Source organism: Meles meles, chromosome 17 (genome assembly GCF_922984935.1).
Source record: "Meles meles chromosome 17, mMelMel3.1 paternal haplotype, whole genome shotgun sequence".
Taxonomy (NCBI): Eukaryota; Metazoa; Chordata; class Mammalia; order Carnivora; family Mustelidae; genus Meles; species Meles meles.
The window spans coordinates 33,776,926-33,803,982 of record NC_060082.1 but is presented as its reverse complement, the minus strand read 5'-3'; the positions used below and the strand labels follow the sequence as shown (position 1 = coordinate 33,803,982).

At 39.3% G+C, this 27,057-nt stretch overlaps 2 protein-coding genes across 3 annotated transcripts in view; both read right to left on the bottom strand.

Annotated features, from left to right (window-relative positions):
• C4BPA (complement component 4 binding protein alpha) overlaps positions 1-7,732 on the bottom strand; it is a 30,520-nt gene extending 22,788 nt beyond the window's left edge. For both annotated transcript variants that reach the window (XM_045983260.1, XM_045983261.1), the window contains exon 1: positions 7,523-7,732. The gene's annotated coding sequence lies outside the window, so the exon portion shown is untranslated. The remainder of the gene's footprint in view (positions 1-7,522) is intronic.
• Positions 7,733-12,294: 4,562 nt separating this feature from the next.
• Positions 12,295-21,894, bottom strand: C4BPB (complement component 4 binding protein beta). The gene is given in 7 exon segments (XM_045982097.1): positions 12,295-12,502; positions 13,037-13,163; positions 14,214-14,307; positions 18,554-18,730; positions 20,285-20,334; positions 20,336-20,453; positions 21,430-21,894. Coding segments are annotated over 7 exon segments (768 nt in total). The 5' UTR covers positions 21,488-21,894; the 3' UTR covers positions 12,295-12,358.
• Positions 21,895-27,057: the final 5,163 nt, after the last annotated feature.

Below are 27,057 nucleotides of genomic sequence, written 5' to 3'. Positions count from 1 at the left end.
AGAGATGGGGAAGGGGTTGTTAAGAAGGGACAGCTTATAGAAGTGTCCAAATGGGAGATAAGGGTCAAGTTTAGGAATTTATAGACCCTGCTCTTTAGGGAATAAAGAACCACTGTTTTTCATTTTGGATTTTGTTTCCCCCTTTTTTACTTTAAAGCTAAGGAGTGGTTCATTATTGTGCTTTAATTTCTATTTATTTATATATTATTATTATTATTAATATTATATCCGGTTAGCCAACATATAGTAGTACATCATTAGTTTTTGAAGTAGTGTTCAAGGATTCATTAGTTGCATAGAACACCCAGTGCTTGTGCTTTTAAAAGATCACTGTGGCATGTGGTACATGAGAGACTGAAGTAAAAAAAGAGAAGAAACAGGAAGGTTGAAGAAGAAGATTACTGCAGTTGGCCAGGTGAGCCACAGAAATGGTCTGACCATGGAAATGGCAGAGGAGTTGGAGAAGAGGGAACAAATGGAAGACAAAATTATACCAAAAGGCAGGAAAATGATGAAATAGAGAAAAGGAGTCAGATCTGTGTCGTATTGAGAGTTCCTCATGACAATTGTCAACAGAGGCAATAAAACATGAAGCAATTTGCAATTTTCAATGAATAGTTTATGGAGAGATATGTATATCTGTATGTGTAGATATACATATAGCTATATAAAGAAAAAGAAAAATATATGTGACAAATTATACTTTCATATTTGATCAGACTATTTGAAGACTTTTTTTTAATTAATTAATTAATTTATTTTTTTTCCATTTTATTTATTTTTTCAGCGTAACAGTATTCATTCTTTTTGCACAATTGAAGACTTTTTTAAAGCAAAATCATGAAGGACACTTTTCTCTTCACCACCATCATTCCTGTTCCCTTTGGGAAAAACAATATATCTTAAACCTTAAATTTACATTAGAAATAGTCCTTGTCCTCAAAGGAATATATAAAAAGTTAACTCCCAAAGAAATACTGAGTTTTATCTTTTATTCTGATACCTGTTAGATCCAGATGATTCTATATGTCCCAGGTGTTCTTAATTCATACTATGCACATATCTGATAGTGCCCTCAATATTTACCTCAAAGATGTTTCTGTCCCACGTTACAGAAAGAGACAGGTTTATAATGTCCCTTCACACTACGTGGAGAGGCCTAACTTCCTAACTGAGTAATGACTCATTTGATCCTATCTTTCCAAAACTCAGTTCTGATGAAGCCATTCTTCCATCCGTCATCAGTTGTGGGCCATTCCACTTGACAGACATCTTGGCCCCTGAGTTCCAGACAGGGCCACTAGGACAATTCTGCCAAAAAAATAAATTCAACGAGATGATCCACTTACCAAATGTATTGGCTTACTAAAATATGTTTTCAGAATTTGTACTGAATACACTGAGGTGGTCTAAAGATGCGTGAAGGAGACCAGCACTGGGGCCCTTACACACCCTCTTTCCTTTTTGTTTGCCCTTCCCTCCACTCCAGATCTCTAGACTCTTCCTCTTGCCCAGCAGTCTGGATGAGACAGGAGACTAGTGGGAGTAAGTTGTTCCACATAGTGAAAACCAGTCCACTAAATCATCCATGAAATTTGCAAAATACGATAAATTTCTCCCTTCCAGTGAAAACTGTTATGACCTGTAAAAACTATGGAAATGAGTTTCTTTAATTTTTGATGAGTTCATAGCATTGGTTGAATTTCAGTGAAATTGAAGAAAAAGGCTAAAAAATCAATATGTATTTAAAAAATTTTTAAAAATAAGCTGGAAATTGTTTTTAATTTTTAAAAAATGAAATAAAGTAAAACAAAAATACCAATATATTGGCAAAATAGAATTTGACTACAAAAACTCAGGAGACTGATAGTATAGCATAAAGTGGAAATTCCCCATATGAATTGTTGCAGTTATTATGTTCACAATAAAAATAAGTACATTGGATATACTCCAGAAAATATTCCCGAGTATATATATAAAAACAGGGCCATAAGTTTAAATCTTGACTTTTTAAGAAATTGAATAGAAATACTTAAAATACTGCTACACAGAACATATTCATTAGCTGTGTTCAAAAAGAAGACATTTACAATCATTTAGTATATTCAAAATGAATATTTAAAAGTTGTTCAGTAATTGACCATTCAACAAACTTAGCAAATTGATTTCAGCAAACTGATCCTTTAGGAATTGGTATTCCCTCACTGACTTCTAGCCAGGAGCTTTTCTGTCATTTGATGCTTGGTTGACCCCATGCTTTGGTTGACCTGAACAATCTGGATCCCTGATGGTCCCAAACATTTTCCTATAATGCATCCCTACCCGTTTATCACTTGCCCTCTTATCCTTCTTCCCTCTTTGATTCCTATTTGTTCTGCCAGTCCTTTCTCCAATGTTCCCTCCTTGTCCCCAGGCCAGTCTTCATATTCTAATTACAGCTCGATGTTTCTAACTTTGATTCAGCTGTGGCTTATAACTGACATTTAACCTCTGTCTTCAACACTAGACCTCAAAGGCCTTGAAGTCAGAGATGGGCTCTTACTTGCCTCTGCCCCACCAGGTACCTGGTACCTGGTACCTGGCACTCACCTCACATAGTTAAAGCACTCAAGAAATGTTTGTTGACATTACATTCAAAAGCACCTAGTGATAAAATGTTTTAAAGAGGAATAATACTGCTCCACATCCGTATCTACTCTTGGAGGCTTTGTTTTGTCAAGGTCAGATTTTCACTGATTTTCAAGTTCTTAAGGAGAACAGAGCCTCGTGATTTTACTCTAGGCTCTTCCCCATCCTTAACCTGAAGTCGTCATATCCTCAACCATTCAACAGAAGACAGTGAGGAGGGAAGGAATGAACAAAAACTAGTCTCCTCCTTCCACAGGCTAGGACAGGAGATAAAGGTCACCGTATATACAGACCCTACACAGGGCTGAGGAATTCATATCACTCAGCTTTATGCTGGGGCCACAGACACAGTGCTAGGGAGCACAGGAGGACAGTATGTTGCCAGACCCTGGAGCATGGGCTCTGAAGTCAGATCCAGGCTATGTGGATTGAATCCTGTCTCCCTCAGATGGGAACTGTCTGTCCCTGGGGCAGGATACTCCACTCCTCTAAGCTTCAATTTCCTGTTTTAGAAAGAAGGAATGATAACTATACATGTGTCTCAGAATTTCTGAGAGGTAGCTTGGCTTGGTGCACAGTGGCGCATAGAAAACATTCAAGAGAAATGTTAGAGAAAAGAGGGATGGGATTGGGGTTGGCATGTGACCTTGACAAGACCAGAATTCCTGGAGCCAAAGCATCATCATAATAATGATGGGGACAGAAATGTCTGACTCTTGATTTTTGGCTCAGGTCAAGATCTCAGGGTCCTAGGATCAAGCCCCAAGTTGGGCTCTGTACTTAGTGCAGAGTCTGCTTATCCCTCTCCCTCTGCTCCTTCCCCTGCTTTCCCTCTTTTTCTCTCATAGATAAAAGTAAAATTAAAATGGTGATGTATAATTACAATGACATTTGACTGCAACACCAGGGTACTTCAATATAAAACCCAGGGCAGAGGAACACCCACTGGACTTGGACCAGAAACCATTGGTTGGGCCTTCACTGTGGACTTTGGTGATGGTGAGACCCAGTGCCACACCCAGAACAGAGACTCTCGTGCACACGAAGGCCTGTCCTGGGCATTCTTCTTCCCCTAGTTTTCCCTGTCTTCCAGAGAGGAACTTACCTACTCCCTTGACTTTGACCTTTATCCATTAATCACTCACATACCTTTGGGCCCAACTGTCTTCTTATAAAGTGTATAAAAACTTACACATTTCATAAACTCAGTTGCTAATAAAAATCTTATTCTGTCCTATTCAGTCCCATACACAAATTTTGAGTCTTTAAGCCGACCTCCTTGCTCTGGTCACTAACAAGTGGAATTCCAGTGCTGAGCCTTGAAACTGTGAATATTTCTAAAAGTCAGGGAAAGAAATATCAGCAAAATAAGGAGAAACTATTTTGTCTTCCCTTATAGCTGCACAAAGGCAGGTATCTGAACCCTAAAGGTGACCTTGCAAATGTTATTTCTGGACTATAGAGATCATTGCTCTGCCACTTGAACAAAACCTTCAACTCTGGAAAAATCTATAATTGCAATTGGTTATCTTCACAAATTATTTTTTGCCCAGGATAATACAAAAATTACATTTCTAATTTTGAGTGTGATAAATACCTGTGAGTTTTCTTTTCAAATCCATAAATGAATTCTTATACTTTTCATTTGTAATCTTGAAAGGAAACTCAAATTTTTCACTCTGTTGGATTTCTCTCTCTTTTTAAAAATACTTTATTATTTATTTATTTATTTATTTATTTATGGGGCAGAAGGAGAGGGAGAAAGAGAAACTCAAGCAGATTTGACTCAGGGCTCAATCCCATAACAGTGAGATCATGACCTGAGCAGAAATCAGGAATTGGATGCTTAACGAACTGAGCCACCCCTGTTAGATTTCTTTTTCGTGTTTTTTTTTTTAAGATTTTATTTTTGTATTTATTTGACAGAGAACAAGTGAGAGGGAGAGTACAAACGGGTAGGGCAGAGGAAGAGGGAGAAGCAGGCTCCCCGCTGAGCAGAGAGCCCAATGTGGGGCTCGATTCCAGGACCCTGGGATCGTGACCTGAGCCGAAGGCAGAGGCTTTAACCCACTGAGCTACCCAAGTGCCCCCAAATTTATATACTTTTACCAAGCTCTCCCTATTTCCCCTACCCTCAAGCCCCTGGCAACCGATTGTTAGATTTCTTATTTAAGCAAAAATCCTTTTTTTTTCAAGTGTAAGGTATAGTTCCCAAAGTTCAGATCAGTTTCCCACCTGCTTCCTTTGTATCTCCCACGCACCTTGAATCCAACATATCCCAAATGAAACCCACTATCTTCGCTCTAACACCCTTGACCTCGATGTTTTCTATCTCAGCTCAGGTAATCATCTCTATCCAGCCTTCCAGACTAGAAACTTCAGTCATCCTAGCCTCCTCTCTCTTGTTCCCTCCCATAGTCAGTCTCTGAGTCCCATCACATTGTCACAGCAACACAGGAATCTGTCACTCTCTCCTCCATCTCACTTCCATAGTCTGGGTTTATGTTCTCATAATTCCCTTCACCCACCCTAGAGTACTAAAACGCCTTTATACATCCATAAGCCAGCTTCTAAGATGACACTGTCATATTCCTAAAAAGCAATTTACTTAAAAATTCCAATGGTTCCAAATTTGCTAGATTTCCTTACCTCTCCCAACCCTCCCTCTGCTTCTACTCACTTAAAATACTGTAGTTCAACTTCATGGAGGTGCCTACCTTTTTCAAAATACATCCTGGGTTTTTTTTTTTTTTTTAGAGATTTATTTATTTGACAGAGAAAGAGAGAAAGAGAGAGTGTGCACAAGAGTGGTGGGGAGGGCCTGAGGAAGAGGGATAAGCAGACTCCCTGTAGAGCAGTGAGCCCAAGACCCAGGGATCATGACCTGAGCTGAAAGCAGACACAACCAACTGAGCCATCCAGGTGTCCCATTCTGGATTTTTACACACTTTTTAAACACTTGCAAGCATTTGCATATAATATCTCTTCTGACAGATGCTTTTACCTCCAACCTTCTCTTGATTCACTGTCCAGATTAAATATCACCTCTTTAATGAAGAATTGTCCAATTCCACTGAGAAATATCAGCCTCTTCTAAGCTCCCCTAGTATTTTGCTGAGGCCTTAATTGTAATGGTATTGTTTCTGCTCACGTTTGCCTCCTAAAACAGACTGTAGACCCTTGAAGACAAAGAAGATGTTTATTCAACTTCCTAGTGCTGACCTCATACTGTAACTGTTGTGTAACAGTTTCCCAATAAATATGAAATAAATAAAACGCAATATAGTTTTATCTTCAGAGTGCAAATGACTAACTGCCTTCCTGAGGACCAAATGGAATAATGTCTGTGAAGTGCCTCATTAATGTAGATGAGATAAATGATGCAGTGATCCCACTTCCCTCCCTAGTTCTCAAGCTATATGGTGGCTCAGTGAGACCTGGGGAGCATCTGGAGTTCACCATCACTACTCCCTGTGGTCCTCCAGCAGAACCTGCACAGGATTCAGAAGACTACAGAGGATGGGGATGGAGACTAGGACTTGTGGGTTAAGAAGACCCAAATTTGAGCCCCATTCACTACAGTCCAATTCTATGATCTTGAAGAGGCCATGTGAGCTCCTTGGGTCTCAGGTTCTCATCTCTCAAATGATGACAATAAATTTAGATCATCTTTCCATTCCTTATAAAATCTAGAATGCTATCAGCTTCCCACTAAAAAGCTAAGACTTCCCTAGTAAATGCCCTAATATTTCAATGACATTGTCACTGTTTAAATTCCTATAGAGGTGACACCAATTCAAGAGCTATGATCATCATGACAGGTCTCTGGAGATAAATACTGTTGACATGCACTGTGCAGTACAATTTGAGAGGTGCCGGGAGAATTCTCAGCCCCCAAATTTCTCCTTCCATTAGAGATTACTTTTTAAGTCCATGTATTTATTTTGTCTAAACTCTGATTGCATGCCTCTTGAAAGGATAATATTCTTCTCCAGTCTCAACTCCTTTCTTGCAGCTACACACTCAATCACATCAGTTTCAGATTCCAGAAAGAACTTCCTTCCACATTTGCACCTCCTTCCTAAAATCTCTGTATCTATCAGCGTCTTCCTTGTGTTCTCATATTATATCCAAATGTATCCCTACATTTAATTCAAACCTTCCCTGATGCTTCTGCTCATTCTGGATGCTCTGTCATTCTCTTTGTACTACTCCATTTTAGGGATAGAACAGGACTCAGCTAAGAGTGGCTGAGGAGTTGAAATAAGAACAAGAATAGTACTGTGTCCTGCCCCACCAAGGAAGAAGGAAATTTCCAGAAGGAAGGGTAATCAACGTTGTCAGATTCAGAAAAGTGGGGAAGAAAAAGGAGGTGAGAGCAGTCAAGGCTTCTAGCTTCAGAAAGTAACTGGAGGCTGACCAACATCCTTCTTATTATCAAAAGATCTTTGCTGTGGATGGTGGAGAAGATGGGGAGGGGTTAATAAAATCTTCAAAGGGCTCTGTATAAATTTTTAGAATGCAGACTATAAAAACCAGGTCCTCTGCAACCCTCTTTGGACATTCTGATTTACCTCCTGCCTCAACTCCACTGTGCGGAGAGATGGTAAGGAATCATTGAGCCAACACACCCGACTTTTAGATACAATAACAAGAGTGACATTCTACTTCCTTTCTGCTTCAGTTTATTTGTATGCATTATTATTCCGCCACTTATAACAAAAAATTGAGGCTTAGAAGGACTAAAAATACTTTTCAAATTATACAACACCCTAATGCAGGACTCCTGAAAAGATGTCTGCTGAAAATACCCCCAAGGTTTTGTCTCTCTTGCCCTCCTTAAAGGGCCAAACCACCAGCCTTTTCCCCAAGGCACCCCAAATAATCCACTGACCTGGCAGGTAGCTGAGGAAGAAATAGAAGACACTTTCGTGGTCCCTTGGGTCGTTTCTCAAGGGGAAAAAAAAAAACCTGTCTGGATCTGTAATAGTTTCAGCTCTTCCCCAGACGAACGTTTCCCAGAGTACCCTGAAGCTAGCTAGTCATTGCACCACTAAGAAGTCCCTGAATTCCAGCCATGTGGCTGGCTGGTCACAGAAGGCCAAGTTCTAATGGATGGGCAGAAACTTTTTATTGGCCCAGTGAATGATTAACAATGGAAATAAAGCACTGGTATTTACCTAATCCCCTTCCTGGGCACTAACCCTGCTTCCTGATAACATGTTGCAATCGTTTTTTCTCTTCTCTGCCAACCATTTCCCCTAAGTGGAATGGTAGAATGAATTTGATGCCAGAATTCGTTTTTTCTTTTCCTAAATTCAAAACAGACCTATACGATGCAATCCACCTAGCCTAGAAAACTTGGATACTGTAGGGCTGAGACTAGGCCCACCTTGATGCACTTTCTAGGATGTTTGGTCCAGCAGGCCTTCCTGGGGCTCTGTGACTGATGACTTTTCCCTGTGCTGGTCTTCATTCCACCCCAAGACAGTACAGTGGTGGGGAATTTAACAAGTTTACTGACTTCCTGCTGTGGGCCCAGTTGCCTGGAACATAATCCATACTCAATACATGTTAACTGATGGGACATAGCTATTAAAGTGCAATTTTTCCTGAAAATTTCACTTTTTCTGTCATAAACACCAGAAGTCTCATAAAGGTCTCAGAAAAGAGTGGTGTTGAAACACCACAGAGGCTTTGACAGAGAATTGGGATTTCATTTCCTCTGAATGAAAAGTGGAAAAATGAGTAGATGAAAATGAGAAGGCTATAAGAAGTAAAGAAAACATGAGCCAAATCAAAAGGTGAGACTAATTTGCCAACTTGACAAGAATGAATGTAGTGGAGGATTCTGAATTGTGCCAAGTCTTGAGAGCTAAGTTGAAGGAAACACCACCTTTAAAGTTTTGTCTTCAAAATACCATTTCCCCATCTACTGGAAGACTTTTCTTTACTTTCCATAGACTGTTGCAAATTTTTTTCTCTAGGTCACTGAATGGGCTTCTTCTCAGCAATTGACCTTGCCTCCTACTCCCACTAAACAATCATTCTGAAGCAGCTTCTACCCATCTCACATTTTCTCTCTTAGCCACTTTTTTTTTTAAGATTTTGAGAGAGAGAGAGAGCACATGCATGAGTGGGAGAAGGGGCAGCGGGAGAAGGAGAAGTAGATACCCCGCTGAGCAGGACCCTGGGATCATGACCTGAGCCCAAGGCAGACCCTTAACTTGTAACCATCCCTCAGAACAACGTACTGCTTAAAATATAACCCATGAGAAATTATACTGGTCACAAGGCATGCTTAAATATAGCCTTAAGAAAAACCTGTACTAATAGCAGGCCTCTGGGGGAGAGGGTGATATGGGTCCTTGAAGCTGAGCAGCTGGGAACGCCTGGCCGGCTCAGGGTGGAACACTTCCTGCTTCATTTCTCTGTCAACTCCCCTTCTCCAGAGATCACCTGCAGTTAATCAAACCATCCCTTTGAATGGGCTTGTTCAACTCTAAGTTATGTACTATGTGACCAGACATATTTGGCCTTTCTTCTCACGTATCTACAAGACTCATGGTCAATGTGTAACCTAGTTAGGTCGGCTTCTTCGTTGGTTGTTATCTACTTTCCAATAAATATGAGACTAAGGAGTTGTTTGGGTGACAGTCTTCTCTACTGTTGATCTCTACTCCCTCTGTCTTACAGCGGACTTGTTGGTGCCGAATTCTTCTCCCCTGCACCCTCGGAAAGTGGCAGTAACTGATTGAACCCCTGGGGCACCTCTCTTCTAGTCACTCTTGCCTTCAGAAGGGATCTGTTTGTTTTCTTATTTTCAATGCATCATTCATCCTGAAGTGTTCCCCAAACCTTGCCAAAACCTCAAATTCCATTTTTGTTCTGTTATAAGATGTTTAACTTCTTAGGTTTCCTATGTTTCCTGCCTACTCTTTCTCATTAAACCCTCCCAGCCCCTCCCATCATGGCCTTCCAGTCTGGCTTCTTCCTCCATTAGGGACACACCTCTTTCTGGCTAGTCCTTATCTCCAAATCCAAGATTTCTTGAACTCATCACGTGATTTCTCGGCATCCCCAAACACTGCTGATAATCTCCTCTCTGAAACTCCTCTCCTTTGGCTTCCATTACCCTGAACTTTTCTGATTCCCCTCTTTCATGAAATGCTCTTAGTTCTTATCTCTTCTTATTCTTTCTCATCCCTTCCTATATATATGTCCCAGATTCTTCTTTTCAAAAATTTTTCTCTTCATTATCTTTAAAATTATTGTAACCACTCTCATGGCTTTAACTATTCCTTATAAGAAAACCGCTCCATAACTACCTCGTTATCTCTGATTTCTCTCTGAAATGCAGACTTAACGTTTTCTGTTGCCCATCAGACATCCTACAAGTACATTACATGCCACACATGGAACTTCTCATTTTCTGCCCAGAAGCTTCACCTTCTGACCCCCACAATAATCCAGGCTTCCAGGAATGGAATTTCAAATTCACCTTGAAACCCTTCCTCTCCCTCATCCTCCAATGTTCGAGTTGATAAATTGTTTTTATTTGATTTTCCCAAGTCTCTTGTGTCTGATATTCTCTCTCTTTCTCTGTTTCTGCTGCCATCATCCAATTCCAGTCATCATTGTCTCCTACAGGGACTACTGCAATAGATCTTAAATGGTTTCTTTCTCTCTATTCTTTCCTACTTCTACCCATACTACATACTGTTGCGAGCAAAATCTGTGTTCTGTCCTTTTCACTTCTTTTCTTGATCTTCACTCACTGTTTACCAAATAAAGTTTAAATTCTCTAATATGCCCTTTAAAAGGCTCTACCAACTGGCTTTAATGTATCTGTCTAGGCGTCTCTCTCCTCACTTCCCATGCTTTATCCAGGCCAAACCAGGCCATCTGCCATTCCCTAAGCAGGCTCCATCTTTCCTGCCTCTCTGCACAACACGTTTTTTAAAACTTACTATTAAAAACTCAATTTAAAACATTTAAGGACTTGGGGAAACTGGGTGGCTCAGTTGGTTAAGTATCTGCCTTCCATTCAGGTCATGATCCCCAGGCCCTGGGATCGAGCCCCACATCAGGTTCCCTGCTCAGCAGAGGAGTCGACTTCTCCCTCTCCTCTGCCCCTGCTCATATGCTCTCTTTCTCTCTCTCTCTCAAATAAATAAGTAAAATCTTAAAAAAATTTTTTTAAAGATCTTTAAGAGAATAAACACTTGGAGTTTCACCATCCTAAGATACCTGTTTTCCTCTGTGCCTGTTACTGCCTTGTCCTCCTCTACAAGAAGAAAGGTTTTATAGAAATGCGATCATAAGTTCTTATTATTCTGTATTCTACTTGTACTTAGGATTATATTTTTAAGATTTTCTTTTGATAATTACAATAAGAGGTTGCATTACATTTGATGGGCCATATTTTACTAAAAATATTCCTAAGATTGGACATTTCAAATGTTCACAAGGTCTCCCCAGTATAGACAATATATACAGTAGTAGAATGAATAGCTTCAAATTAGAAATCATTTTGCTCAAGTTAGATGAAGCTGAGGAGTGGATTTACTTGGTTCAAAAGCTTATGGCTCTTTATGGTGCTCTTACTACATTTCTCAAATCTTTCCACTTGCAATATCCTCTTCTCTAATCTTTGTCTCTTAATCCTACTCACTTTTAAAGGCCCAAGAACTGTGACTCTTCTTAACGATTCTCCTGCCTCCTCCTCTTCCAGACAGAAGGCCTCCTCCTTGAAGCTGAACTCCCCTAGCCCATTGCTCTGTGAAAGTTGTTTATTTCGTTCTAATCGCTCTGAATTAATGATGTACATATACCTGTCTTGTGTCTATTAATAGAATGTGGGTTACTTGAGAGTTTCTTACTCCTATTTCTATTCTCCTTAATAATTTCATCTATGGACATTCCATTATTTCAAGTTCTCTTTTGTATTTTGTTTGTATTTCATCCAGATTTCCTATGTCTTTTGGTAGAGGTCAGAACAAGCGATAGAAGTTTGTCATATCGTCTCAGTATGACATCATGATAGGAAAACCTATCCTACCTCAAGATTCTAGCTTCTTCTGCCCTCTACAAAGACAAAAAGAAAATATATTCACTTATATATTTTGCCATCTCAAATTTACCAGGCAGGAATAGGTTTCATCCAAAGGTGGTAAGCAATATGACTGCGGAAGGTTTAGAAATTGGTGTTTCATAAACAAGATGTAGGGGAAACTCAAAGAGGGTTTAACTCCTAATTCTATTTTTGTCTCAACAGGTCATTTCAAGGATGTAACTGTTGTGAACCTATTTTCTCAAAATGAGAGGTTAATTTTTGCTTCATAGGTCTTGATTAATTTGAGGTTATGTTTTGCCTCACCATTCATCTCTCATTAAAATGTGAGGCATACCCTTAGCTGAGATCTGAGCTTCCCATTCTCCTTACAGACAGGAAATTAGACCCTCCACTCCCCATTGATGTGCTAATTCTGGTCTTAAACAGACAATGGCCACACTTGGTGTTTCCACATTCTGAGAAACACACACACACACACACACACACACACACACACAGAGAGAGACAGTGGTTTATACAACTACAGTTGATTTCTATGAAGTTGAGTTTCAGTCTAATGAGAAAAAAGTCCAAAACTAGTTTTAGAACCAAGAGAAAATTTATTCCTAGGTGCGTTTCTATTACCCAGATTACCCAGTCTGCTCAGTTACAACGTCAGGACAACATTTTTGCCTCTAACTCAGCTTTCTTTTTTTCCAGAGAGTATTTCAGTTCTTCCATTGTTAAGTCATTTTCCTTCAGTCTTTGCACAAAGTTCTGTATGGCTTTGCAAAGTTCTTTATTCTCCTGAAAGGCAAACTAAAGAAAAGAAAAAAAATTAAGTTATAACCTAAGAACTGAGATCCAGCTATATAGTCAGAAGCTAATGAGTAGTGCTTAGGTCCTGACTGGGGGCTGAGAACCTGGCCAGCTTAAATACAAATCTGGGTCTTCAATATGATAGATCCTTTAAATCTTCTGGCTTTTATATAGTTATTATCTCAGCAATAAATATAAACGAAAAGAGGGACCTCAATGAAAATGACCTGATCGGTGGTTTTTGGAATCTAGAAGAATTTCAGAGACTTTTCACAGCAATATGTGTAAGTCTAAGACACGAGCTTAGAAAGCTTGCTCTATAAAGTCCACGAGTCTGTAACTTCTACCAACAAGCCCTCATGAGGTGTTGGTGATGATGGTGGTGAATGAGAACTCATGTATGTAAAAATGTGAGTTAACAGTTTATGAGCCCCTTGTAACAACCCTTCAGATATCTACTGAGCATGCACCAGGAGTGATACCAGGCCCTGGAGAGACCACTGTGAACAAGACAGACGACAGCCTACTACTTACAAGTGCCTTCTCAAATGCAGTCTGTGGAATTGGCTTGAGAGCTTCCTGGATCAATTCACAGATGGGAAGTGCACTGCTCCATTCCCCGTCAACGCACTGTTGGTCCCGCATGCCCACTAAGTGGTACCTGAACAGAAGTCAGAATGGCAACAATAGGGGTGCCTGGGTGGCTCAGTGGGTTAAGGCCTCTGCCTTTGGCTCAGTTCATGATTCCGGGGTCTTGGGATAGATCCCTACATCAGGCTCTCTGCTCGGCAGGGAGCCCGTATTTCCTATTGTGATAGAATCCACTTCCTTGAGCCTCAATGCATGCTAAGTGATTTCAGTATTACCAAACAGTAATCAACTAAAACCATTCTCCTTGTGGGTAGAGAGGACCCAAGCGGCAGTGCAACCCATAAAACATGGAGAAGTGAGAAATTCTGAATATGTGTGTTTACACAGTTGTTGGGTGGGGAGGGAGAGGGAGGAAGCACGTCATCATTCAATAATTTAAAAAAGCATCTGCCATCCACCCTCTAAAAAGAAGTGGAAAGCTAGAGATAACCCTCAAATAAATCTTACAAAGGAGCTACAGCTTTTACTCAGAAAAACACAAGAGTTGACTGCAAAGTCCACTAGAAGTATATAATGAGACTGAAATGCTAATGTGGAGACATGACCTTGAGGTAGGAAGACTGAATGAAGCCAAGGAAAGAGTAGGAGATCTGTAAGGTGGGTGATTAGGTAGTCTAAATTAAGGTTAGACTTCAATTAGGATGTATTAAGTCATTCTCCTTCTTTTTCTTTCTTTCTTTCTTTTTTTTTTTAGGAATATATATACTCAAATAACTGCAAATAGGAAACCAGATTTGTTGGGGGGCAGTCTGGAATAATAAATCATTCTCTTTCTGCAGTTCCATATGGTCTATATTTCTTTGAGCTTTTATTCTAAGATTCTTTAGAAAACCATACATTTTAAATATCTTCTCTAGGGTAAATAAGGGGATCAGTCTATCTTCTAGAGCTTGGGGAGAGCTGGTGTGAGCTAAAGCAGCTCTGAAATCAGAATGAGCTCAGATTGCTGAGGCACTAGGACATAGGGGCATTAGGTGAGGTGGACTGGGTCATTCCCCAAAACAATGTTATGGGTCAATGCACAAGTTCTTGCATTTGAACGGCTGCTGCATATACTTACTTGTCTTCACAGTGATAAGTAATGGTAGATCCTGAGTTGAAATCTCTTCCTTCAAAATAGCCATGAGCTGGATTCCCAGGAGGGCCACAGTCTCCTGAGAAACAGGAGTACAAGAGTGACAGTCATGAGTTGTACTCAATTAACAGCATCCCCTAAGTGTAACCATCCATGTGGGATCTGGGGACACTTTCTCCGTTCATTTTCTTCTGGTCAAATCGTATTTATACATGGGAAAGACCCCCTCCCCCTGCTTATCCTCTGAGTCATTAACGGTTTGAGGGAGCTTTCTGATTGGCATGAGCTTGAGGAAAGGAAGTTTACGTTACCGAGACTGTCAGGGGACAAGAATCAAGAAATTAAACCAGAGGTAGAGGTGGGAGAAGTAACTCCCTGAGACAGGAGATAAATGGTCTGAGTTCAAAAGGACACTGACATTCTCGTGGGACAGAATTGTGTAATATGAGAGCTTCAGAAACAGGGAGAACACAGCGGGGAGCAAACAAGAGGAGTCTACAGAGCTGGACAAAGTAGTAGATGTTGTGAATTTCAGTTCTGGCTCTTCCACTAACCATTATTTTGTCCTTCTTGGCTTTCTTCTAAGCTATAAGATGAGCAGTTTAAATAATATTATCTCCAAAGTTGCTTTGAGCTCTGACATTATGAGTCTAAACACGGGGATCAGGATTAAAGGGTAAATTAAGAATGATTATGTAGGTGAACACTTATGGAAACATAAATACCTTCAAAACAAATAGTTGAGCAAAACCAGCAAGCATAAAAGAACATGTATTAGTATAGTATGTAGTATATAATACTATGCATTATAATAATACATACTAATGGAAATGTAATTATAATAGCAGCATATAATACTACTTTTGTAAAACACACTCATGCATAATCATATATGAAGAGAAAAAAAGCCTGAAGATTACATATCAAAGTATTCTGTTATTTCTGAGTAGTAGGTTTGTAGGTAATTAAATGTTTTCTTTGTATTTTTCTACAACACAGGTGTTTTCTTCAAGCAGTTAATAACTTTTTAAAGAACCATGATGTCCATCGACAGATGAATGGATAATGAAGATGTGGTATATATATATACAATGGAATATTACACAGTCATCTGAGAAAATGAAATCTTGCCATTTGCAACTACAGGGATGGAACTAGAGGGTATTACGCTAAGTGAAATAAGTCAATCAGAGAAAGATAATTTTCATATGATCTCACTGATATGTAGAATTTAAGAAACATAATAGGATCATAGGGGAAGAGAGAAAAAATAGAACAAGACAAAACCAGAGAGGGAGACAAACCATAAGAGACTCTTAATCATAGGAAACAAACTGAGGGTTCCTGGACGGAAGGGGGTTGGGGGAATGGGGTAAATGGGGTAAATGGGTGATGGACATTGGGGAGAGTATGTGTTGTAATGAGTACTGGGTATTATATAAAACTGACGCATCACAGACCTGTACCCCGAAACAATACATTATATGTTAATTAACTGAATTAAAGAAAAAGATCAAAAACTGAGTTCAGGAAAGGAAAAAGAATTTTAATGAATTGATTAAGGATCTCCAGTTTATACAGCTTTTCTGGTGACTTTTAAGCATACAGTTTTGAACTGAAGGAGATGATATAGATCTTGCATCTAAACAGAAAAAAATGTTTTAATCAGGGACCTCAGGAGCATCCCTAAAATTGGGCAATGAACTGACACAAAAAGACAGAGATTCTGCATTTCCGAGCGAGGATAGGAAGTATTGAATTTAAAGAGTAAAACAGAAAAGGCAGGTGGAAATAAATACTTTAAACTTGTTCAAGTTAATGTTGATGGTATGTGCTTGTAATTTAACTGTGTGTCCTATATATGCATGTTTTAAGTAACCACAAACTCCCTAAAAGAGGCTAAGTATAGTTCCTGTTTTTAAACTGCCTATTCTATATCCTTCACAAAAATTAACTCAAAATGGATCAGAGGATCGAATGTAAAATACAAAACTATGAAACACCTAGAAGATAATGTAGGAAAAAACCTAGACAACCTTGGGTATGGGGAGGGACAACTTTTTAGATACAGCTGTAAAGACACCATCCATGAAACAGTTAATCAACTGGAATTCATTAAAATTTAAAACTTCTGTGCTATGAAGGACATATGAAGAGAATGAGAGGACCAGCCATGGGCTGGGAAAATATTTGCAGAAGACAAATCTTATAAAGGACCAAAGTATACAAAGAACTCTTAAAACTCAACAAGAAGAAAACCACCTGATTAAAAAACGGGCAAAAGACCTTAACAGACACCTCACCAAAGATGATATATACAGATGGAAAATGAGTGTACATCATCAAGAAATGTAAATTAAAACAACAATGAGATACCACTACACAACTATGAGAATGGCCAAAATCTGGAACACTGATGACACCAAATGCAGATGAGGATGTGGAGCAACAAGACCTCTCCTCTATAGCTGGTGGGAAAGCACAATGATATAACCACTCTGGAAGGCGGTATGACGGTTTCTCACAAAGCTAAATATCTTAAGATCCAACAACTGCACTCTTTGGGATTTATCCAAAGGTGTTGAAAACATGTCCCCACAAAAAACAGCACCTGATATGTATAGCAGCTTTATCCATAATTGCCAAACTTTGGAAGCAGCCAAGATGTCCTTCAGAACTAACCGGGTGATGGATATTGAGGGCACATGGGATGATGAGCACTGGGTTTCATACACAACTAATGAACCGTTGAACCCTACGTCAAAAACTAATGATATACCAAATGCTGGCTAATTGAACATTATTATAATTAAAAAGGTCAGTGGTTGAGAGGTAGGGAAGGTAGAGAGATGAATAAACGGAGCACAAAGGATTTTTAGGGCCCCCAAAATACTCTGTATGATATTATAATGGTAGCTGTATGTCATTAGGCATATGTCCAAACCGTCTGTACAACACCAAGAGTGAATACTTAGGTAACTATGGATTTGGGGTGATCATGATATGTCAATATTAGTTCATCCTTGGGAAAAAAAAAAGGGTACTACTTTTCCAAATGGTGTTGATAATGTGCATGTGTGGGGGTGGGGAGTATATGGGAAATCTCTGTGCCTTTCCTTCACTTTTATTATAAAACTAGAAGTGCTCTAAAAAATTAAGTCTTTCACTAAATTAATCTGTAATGTTAGATATGTGCCTTTCCAAATAAACTTAATTTTTTGTTTTATATTTTTAAATTTAAAATTCTGCTCAGAGTTACATTGTAATTCCAGTCCATCCATCCAGGATCATGGCATATCTTTTCTTTTATCTAAGTCTTATTTTATGTCCTTCAGTAAATTTTCATATAGGTCTCATGAATGAAATTATTTTACATTTCAGTATTCATCTCATACTTATTAGAAAGTAATACTATTGATTTTTCAATATTATTTAGTGTCCAAGAATAAAATTTTTAGTAGAATTTCTTGAATCTTCTAAGTATATTTGACCAATAAATATATCCTGTGACCCACCAATCATTCTAGGAATCCAGACTAAAGAAATAATAACATAGACATAAAAATATATGTATATGTATACATATATATAACATTCATTGCAGCATTATAATAGCAAAAATACAGAAATAGAATAAATGTTCATCAACACAGAGATGTGGAATAAATTATGGCACATCCACATTATTATTTAAAAGCAGGAGATAGAAAAAAAATAAAAGCAGGAGATAGAGTCACATATACTGATCTGAACTAGATTTCCATGTGTAATGATACACCAAAAGTAATCAATTATATATATAGATAAATAAACAATTAAAAATACATAAATTCCCATTTTTGTACATATATATGTGTGTCGATATGTGTTTATGCTTTTGTTTATTTAAATGTCTGCATAAATGTAAAAGTCATGAAACAAACAACAAACACATCCAACTAAGTCCCTCTGAGAGTCATGAATTACTGTGTTAGAAGGAGGTACTTTCTTTCAACTCTTATTTTGTGTAATTTGGCAGTGGATAAGTTACTGTCCTTGCCCCCTGTTTTTGCGTGTTCTTCAAATAAGAACTTTAAGTCATTATCATGAAATTTTTTTAAAAAATGTCAGATGCTCCAAACTATCCCATGTTGGACTTAGTAGGACAGGAATCCTAATTTAAAGTGGGGAAGGGGTTATTGTTTGGATGTTGTTCATTTCACTGGAACACATCATTCGAGGTGAGGCTTGGCTCTGTGAGCCCCACTTGTTTCTGGGCTGCTTCCTAGCTCCCAAAGCTTCTTTGGAAGTGTCTTTGGATTTACACTTATTTCTCTCCTACTTACTGCTTTTGCAGACGGGCAAGGGAGGCATCCAGGTGTGGTTGTCCAGGCACTGACTCCAATTGCTGCCCTTAAGGATGTAGTTCTCATTGCACTTAAAAGTGATTTTGTCACTCACATGGACAGGACCCAGGGAACTAGGTTCGCCATTCATCAGCACAGGGTCAGGACAGTGACCCACTGAAGAAGAAAACAGGAAGTGATCTGAAAGGACACCTGCAAAGGCAAGAATTTCTCAGGCTTTGCTGAGAAATCAGAACTAAAGCAGAGCTTTTTAATAGGGACTGCAAACTGCACTAGTACATAGTATCAAACCCTATCGATGCTGGATGTGAAAAGAGCAGGCTTGCCTGGGAGTGGCAGGAAAGGTCTTGGTCATGCACAAGGGTGACAGTTGGCACTTGAACTTACAAGAAGTAATTAAGCATAGAACTGGAAATGATCAATAGTGTGTTTATCCTCCTGTCAAGCCCTGCTGAAAATTCTTCACTCTATGTTTGAGGCGAGGGTTCCCTTCCTTCCATCCAGCCAGAGGTACATGTCACTCATCATGTTTTACTTTGTTTCATTTTGCTTTTCTCAGGTTAAAACAAAAACAAAAACAAACAAACAAAAACCCAGGAGAAAATGCAGAGAGAGATGACTTTGGTCATATAAATAAAGGACAAACATATTGGTCTGGAGAACAAACTGAGCTAGTCCTAAAAATAGTAGTAATTATGAGGATATTGACTAGTGATTCTATGTCTCTACGGACACCACAAATGAGTGTTCTGAACTTGAGCAAGTCACTTGGATCTCAGTTACCACATTTGTAAGTTGAGAACATAAATTTTTCCCAGGTCAAAAGTTATATAATGGATAAAATACAACATGACATATTTACTTCAAAATAATAATAATGCAAAGCAGAATTGTAGAAGAGAGAAGATGAGTTATATGTGGGTAATTGTGCAAGATAAGTGATAAGGATGTATGAGTTGATTTTACTCTTCCGTCTTTTGTATATGTTTAGACTTTTTTATAACATAAAAATTTTAAAGGAGTATAGTATTAAGCAAATTGTAGCCCCAAAAAGGTAATTTTAATATATGGAAGAAATTCTTTTCTTCCTGCAGGGCTGATTGTGTCTACTAATTCAATCAATTAATCAATTAATGGAATCAGTACTGAGCAAGAGCTGATCCTGTAGCTTCTAAGAGAAGTTCCGCCCAAGTACTTTAAAAATGAATTCCTAGGGGCACCTGGGTGGCTCAGTGGGTTAAGCCTCTGCCTTCGGCTCAGGTCGTGATCCCAGGGTCCTGGGATCGAGCCCCACATCAGGCTCTCTGCTCGGCGGGGAGCCTGCTTCTTCCTCTCTCTGCCTACCTGTGATCTCTCTCTCTCTCTGTCAAATAAATTTTAAAAAATGAATAAATAAAAATAAAAATGAATTCCTAGAAATTGAGAATTTTCTCTTTTTTTAAAAAAGATTTTATTTATTTGTTTGACACAGAGAGAGAGAGAGAGAAAGCACAAGCAGGGAGAGTTGCAGAGGGAAAGGGACTGAGCAAAGAGTGCCAGCACCCTGGGATCACGACCTGAGCCAAAGGCAGAGTCTTTAACCCACTGAGCCACCCAGGCACCCCAAGAATTCTTTTCTTATACAGTTTGAACATGGCCTACTGGAAGTAGGATGTGAAAGAATCCAGTAGGATGACAAGATATACAAAGAAACAGGAAAATCAAACTTACGGCGACATGTGGGAACAGGAGCATTCCACTCCACAGAGGCATTGCAAAATAGTTTTCTCTCCTACCAGGTGGTAGCCCTTGATACAAAGGCAAGTCCCCAGAATTTGTCCTTCTACCTCCTTTATAACAATTATGCCATTTTCCACTGAAGGAAGTTCTGGACAGCTCTCTGTTGGAAGGAAGAAGATTCACCTGACATGCCATGTGCCATGAAGAAGCCTTGTTAGACCACCACCCAAGTGTCTTTTTGCTGGATTATGGATACGCTTCCATGTCTATGTCCATCCACTTCCCTCCCCGCCCAATAATTCCCAAAGTTTTGTTTTCTAAAGGGTAACTGGATTCACTCAAATTCAGCCAAAAGTGGGGCGCCTGGGTGGCTCAGTTAGTTAAGGAACTGCCTTCGCCTCAGGTCATAATCCCAGGATCCTGGGATGGATCCCCACATCAGGCTTTCCTCTCAGCGGTGAGTCTGTTTCCCCCTCTCCCTCTGTGATCTCTCTTGCTTTCACTCTCTCTCAAATTAATAAATAAAATCTTTAAATTTAAAAAAAAAAACTCAGCCATAAATAAATAAAATCTTTTAAATAAAAAAAAATTTCAACCATAAGTTATCTACCTCTAAAGAAACAATCCCCTTTCCAAAGAATATTCCTGGAGTGTATAACAGATAAGACCTCTCAATATTTTGAAACGGGTACTTTTTGCTCCCAGAACAGAAAAGGAAAGTTAACCATTAACCACCCATGTCATAAAGCAGAATCATCATTAAATCATCATTAAATATTTACTAAGCCCTTGTGGCACCTGGGTAGCTCAGCCGATTAAGCCCCTGCCTTCAGCTCAGGTCATGATCCTGGGGTCCTGGGATCGAGCCCCATATCGAGCTCCCTGCTCAGTGGGGAGCCTGCTTTTCCCTCTCCCTCTGCTACGCCCCCGCCCCACTTTCTCTCCTACTCCTTGTCAAATAAATAAATTTTGTTAAAAAAAAAATAAACATTTTACTAAGCCCCTCTGAGTACATTGCATTAGGCCAAGCAATTTGAGATTTTCCAATAAAGGAAATGCATTTCATTGATTAAACTTTCATTAAAACCTTAAACCTGATATCAAGTGCCTTATAAACCAGTCTTAAGTATACGCACCATCTGAGGCAGAAATCAGCCACACAACCACAAGATAGCACACAAACCAAAAAAACATCTTGTGATCAGTTCCTTGGCCCAGGCTGGAATGAACACAAACCAGACAACACCTGGTTTGGATCAAAGCAGATCTTCTCACACAGCTTAGGATACCAACCACCTCCCTCCTAGAGAAGAGGTTGTCCTGATTTCTCTCTCTTGGAAGAATTTAAAAAAAAAAAAAAAAAAAATCCTACAGCAGGAAATCCAAACAGCTATGAGGAAATTAGAGCGGGGAGGGATTCTGCAAAAACATGAAGCGGGGGAGAGGCTGACAAGCTGCCAGTTTTAAAACTTGGTTTTAGAAATTGCTAGGGTTCCGTTATGCAAATCTAGTTGACCAGTTCCTGTGAAGTACACTCTTATCCTGCTACAACAGACTTGGACCAGAGGGTTTAGCCATGACCCTCAGTTCTGTCAATATTTGCTAGTGTTTACAGTCCAGCTTCTGCAACGCCCTCCAGCTTTGCAGGCGGGGGTGGGTGGACCGATTGGTAGTGCTTTCCCAACTGAAACCCAGCTCTGAGGGCCATCTCCTTCATTTGTCACATACCAGGTGTCGTGGCAGCACCGAACTCTGAAAACTGGAAAGCTCAAGGAAGTGAACTAACCGCACCTTATCTCTGACCTCCCAGAACTACAGCTTCCCAGCAAGAGGCTGATCCTGATTATGTCCAAACCTGAGAAAAAAACTCCAAAGTCCTAGAGCAGCCCTGTGTCCATATCCACCAGGCCTGTGCCCAGGTTCCCATTCTACGGGTCTTTGGGGGCCAAGGTTTAGCCTGAGTCCAGAGTCAACCAAATGAACTAAGAGGGAGTTTAGGGAAAAGCTTTGGTCTCAGGAATTAAAACATGTGAAATTAATGGCTTTGGGGCTCCCACCTTCTTCTTCTTGACTATTATAGCAATTAGCTGGTTGTCCCTGCTCCAGTGATAAAATTGGGGGTAAAGTTCCTCCAAAATTTTAGGTTTTAATAAAATAATATAAAGCATCATAATACACATAAAGCATAAGGACCCAGTAAGGTCTTAACTGTTTTTCTCTTCTCCATCCATTATCGTTACTTTATGATAATTTGTTCATGTCTTTTTCCCACACAAGACTGTTAACAACTCGAGGACGAGGGTCCTGTCCCATGTGTATTTCCTTCGCAGGTACTCCATAATGCAAAGCAGAATTGTCTGCTAGGTAAATAAGAGCAATGCGGGACAAATAAAAGAGAACATAATCATACAGAAACTCTACTAGAGCTCCTCAAATCCATACCGATAATTTATCATTTACTGTATACTGCCTTTATGGTTTTTCCATAGCTTACCCTCACTCAACAAATATGTGAGTTCCTGTAGTGCAAGTGCCTTTTTTTTTTTTTTAAGATTTTTATTTATTTGTTTGTCAGAGAGAGAGAGAGCACAAGCAGGAGGAGCAGCAGGTGGAGAGAGAAACAGACTCTCCACTGAGCAAGGAACTCGATGTGGGACTCGATCCCAGGACCCTGGGATCATAACCTGAGCCGAAGGCAGACGCTTAACCAACCGAGCCACCCAGGCGCCTCTGCAAGCACCTTTTAAAGTGTGATTCTCGAAAGGGTAAATAACATGACACTCATAAAAATATACAATGAATGTGTCAAAGATTTTATTCAGCTCATTAATCAGAGAAACATTTAGATGCTACAACTAATTCAAAGAAGAATTTGAGGAACAGATTTAAATATTTAAGTGAAAGGCCTTCTGAAGTGACTTCTCTAACTGATGTAAAATTCTTTAATATCACACATGGCAACAAACTATAATATTTGGAATGAGCTTTTCCAACTGATAGAAATTTATTAAATCTCTACAGGACAAAATGCATTTGCCTTATCAGGAATGTTTGCATTGTTTTCAGAAAAGAATCATCTGCATTCCTATCCATTTTCTACAAATGAACCTCTAGTCTTATAGAGTTGTAAAAAAAACTAATTAATAGAAAGTCAATCAAAATTACACACTCCCATGAAATCAACAACCCCAGAGAGGGTCTACAATACTCAGTTACCAATGGAAAAATTTCTTCAGCGATTTCTTTTTTGTCTCTCTTGTCAGGTTTGGAGTAATTTTATTTAACATACCACATAGTCTATTTCCTGAAGCATATAAGTTCTCCAGCAGCTAATGTATATGTTTGTTCAATAAATGATTTTAAAAATAGTGAAAGAAAATTTTGCTTACTCTTAAAATCAAGAATTTGTTTATTCCTAAATGAGGAACTCCTAAATTCCTAATAAAATAAAGCATTACTACAGGAAATAATTGCAAATAATCCTTCCTCTCAATGGTTTATTTTAGATTCAGATGAGGGCTTTAGAAAGATACCATATAATGTATAGTATTGTCTTATTTCTCTATGAAATGTAAAAATATTTACACTAAGGGATATATATAGAGACTATAAATATCCTCACAAAGTTTAGGTCATATTTTCCTGTCAAATAAATTGGAACAATGTTTTCAAAGCTTTTTGGATTGGGGGATTACATATAAGGGATTTTAGGATTATACATTTTATTTCAAGTGTGCAGGTTTAGCAAAATTAATAAACGAGAATTCACAAACCCTTCTGGACCTTTGGACATGAAGGGCAATTTGATCAATCCAGATTTTCTGGAGAACTGAGGTAACAGGGAAAGTGTTGAAGTTGTACTGACTTGCTTGCTCAGCAAGCTTTGCTCAGCAAAAGAATGAGCAGACAGCAACTCCCGAAGAGATCAGGAAGTGACCCGGGAAGGCTGCTGGGCTTAGGCTGGCAGGAGGCATGGGGAGTTAAGCTTTGTGTGTGTGTGTGTGTTTGTAAGGTTTTAAGAGAATTGGAAAAAGATGACTTTAACTTCTCCAGTAGGTTATGATTAGATTCCCTTTGGTCTTTGTCAAGACAATTCAGAAAAAAATTTAAGATATTTTTCCAATGATTTTTTTTTTTTATGTATTAGTTGATGTTTCCTGAATGCTTCACCAAGAAAAACTTGGGCCAGGAAACTAGCCTTTACGCAGATTACATGAGACAAAAACTCATAGAAATTTTTTAAAGCCCTAATTGTTCATGAAACACTGTAGTATGAGCTTTGATGGTGAGTCAAGACGGACATGCACGACGGCGAGAAGTTAGTGTGGCCTTTGTGCTCTTTCCTGCTGACTGAAATGTAGACAGGATTCCTGGAGCTCGAATAGCCACATGGTACTAGCGGATAGACTAGGGTTGATGAGTTAACATGATAGAAGCACAGAAGGACTGCAGGGCAGAAGGTCTGGGATGACGGAGGAAGCACCATTCCTGCCCTAGGCCACCTTGCAGGGGAGAGTAACCTCCCGTCACATAAAAGGTGGGAACCAGGTGGTGGGTAATAGGGAGGGCACGTACTGCATGGAGCACTGGGTGTGATGCCAAAACAATGAACACTGTTATGCTGTAAATAAACAAATAAAAAAAAAAAAAAAAGGTGCTGCTGTTCTGTTCTGGGATAGCTGGCACCTTCACCCTCTAATCTGAGACACTGATCAATGCAAAAACAACAGCAACAACAACAAAAACTCTACCAGGGTTTGAGGAAAATGACCCAGGAATTTAAATTTGGAAAAGAATGGTTAATAGACTTTATTCAATTGTGCCCAGATATGATTTCCCTTTCCATCAAAATCTGAAAAGGCAAAGGCCAAAAGAGGAGACACTTTGGCGTGAAAATTGAATGTAAAATAAGGTAAGAAGTTCACTAAGGAAGAAAATCCAAATGACTTAAAAAGCTGTTCTCTGAAAGTAACCTGGATGCTCAGTGAAGGTACTACCCGTTTTGAGGCAAGACCCTATTAGCTCTGGAACACTGCTTCTCAGGGCGTCCTGTGCTTGTGAAATTATTTCCTTTAATCGTGAGAAGCTGGTCTCTGGAATCTGACCAAGTCTTCACAGGGAAGGTACAGCATACCACCAAAAAGGTATCTAGGTGCCCTTGGGAATTCAGAAGGGAGCTCGAAGAGAGGTGTTCTGCCTGTGGTGATGAGAATGGTGTGACAATGGCTTAATGAGCACCAAAGATGCACCAGGTGCCTTGAGGTACCTTGAGATTAAGAAAAAGGAATTATCACCCCCTATACCCCTGCCCCTCCTGCCCCAGAGGTTAATGAAGCTATCCTTGTTACAATCCATTCAAATTCCTAAATATTCTACAATGTCTGGTTTTAAAAAAGTAAGCATTTCAGAATCCCACAAACTCTTCCCCTCTGCTTAAAATAGTATCAAATGGATGGATTTTTTTTTTTTAATATCAAAGAAAAGAAAGGGAGATGGGATATGTGTGTACATTATCATCTAACTCCTGCTTTGCTACCCTGAGGTCCGGATGTATGCAAAAGTGACGTGTATCTACCTTTTGTCAGGGAAAGGGGCCTCAGCTTTTGTCAAATTCTCAGATGAGTTCAAGACAATGAATGTAGGTTGGATGGTGGGAATACTTCAAGACCACAAAGCATGGTGATGGGCCATTGCTGGACTGCCACGGGAAGTGCCAGTGGGCTTGTAACCGACCAGGGCAAGCTAGCAAGGCCGGCCTCCTCACAGAGAGTCCCCAGGAAAGATCCTGGAGAGGCTGAAGGCATGAGGGAATAATTAAGGCTACAGAAATAAGCCAACCAGGGACCATCACCCAACAATGGAGCACTCGCTAAGGAGTCATTCTAATTCTGCTATCTTTATGGAGTTTCTAGCTAGATTTAAAAATAGCATGTTATACGTTTGCTGGGCCCTCACTGTTACACTTCTTACCATTTACCTTGCTCTGCGGTATGGGCTTTGACAAGAACTCCATCTGGGTCAAGGCAAGTCACTTAATAAGGGTGTTCATTCACCTATTTGTGAAGTAAGAATGAGCCCAGATGTGCTTATCCTTCTACAAATGATGGCTTGATCGCTGGGGAAGACTAACACCTGCAAAAGTGCTTGGAGATCTTTTCTTTTCTTTTTTTTTTTTTTTTAAAGATTTTACTTATTTGACAGAGAGAAATCACAAGAGAGGCAGGCAGAAAGAGAGGAAGGGAAGCAGGCTCTCCGCTAAGCAGAGAGCCCGATGTGAGACTCGATCCCAGGACCCTGAGATCATGACCTGAGTAGAAGGCAGCAGCTTAACCCACTGAGCCACCCAGGCGCCCGGAGATCTTTTCTAAGGACAGGGAACAGGGATTGGGTTTTGCTCACCGCATAACAACCAACTGATGATCATTAAAGATTTAAATTAACAAATTCATTGTTAATTCATTTAATTAATAGTATACGGCAATAATGATCCCACTGATACCATTTTGAAATGCCAGTATAACTTGATAAAGGCAGGAGTCACCAATTCAAACACTAGCTGGAAATATACATACGATCTAAGATTTTGAGAATCATTGTCAAGAAGTTAGTTTCAAAGACATTTTGCACAATGTTAGTAACATTTTGCATATGTATAATGTACCAAATGTTATCCCATTTTGTGGTGATTTCAAAAATTAATTACATCTTTAAATTAAAAATAACTTATTATATTTCTTATTACAAAGAAATACAGATTACTGACA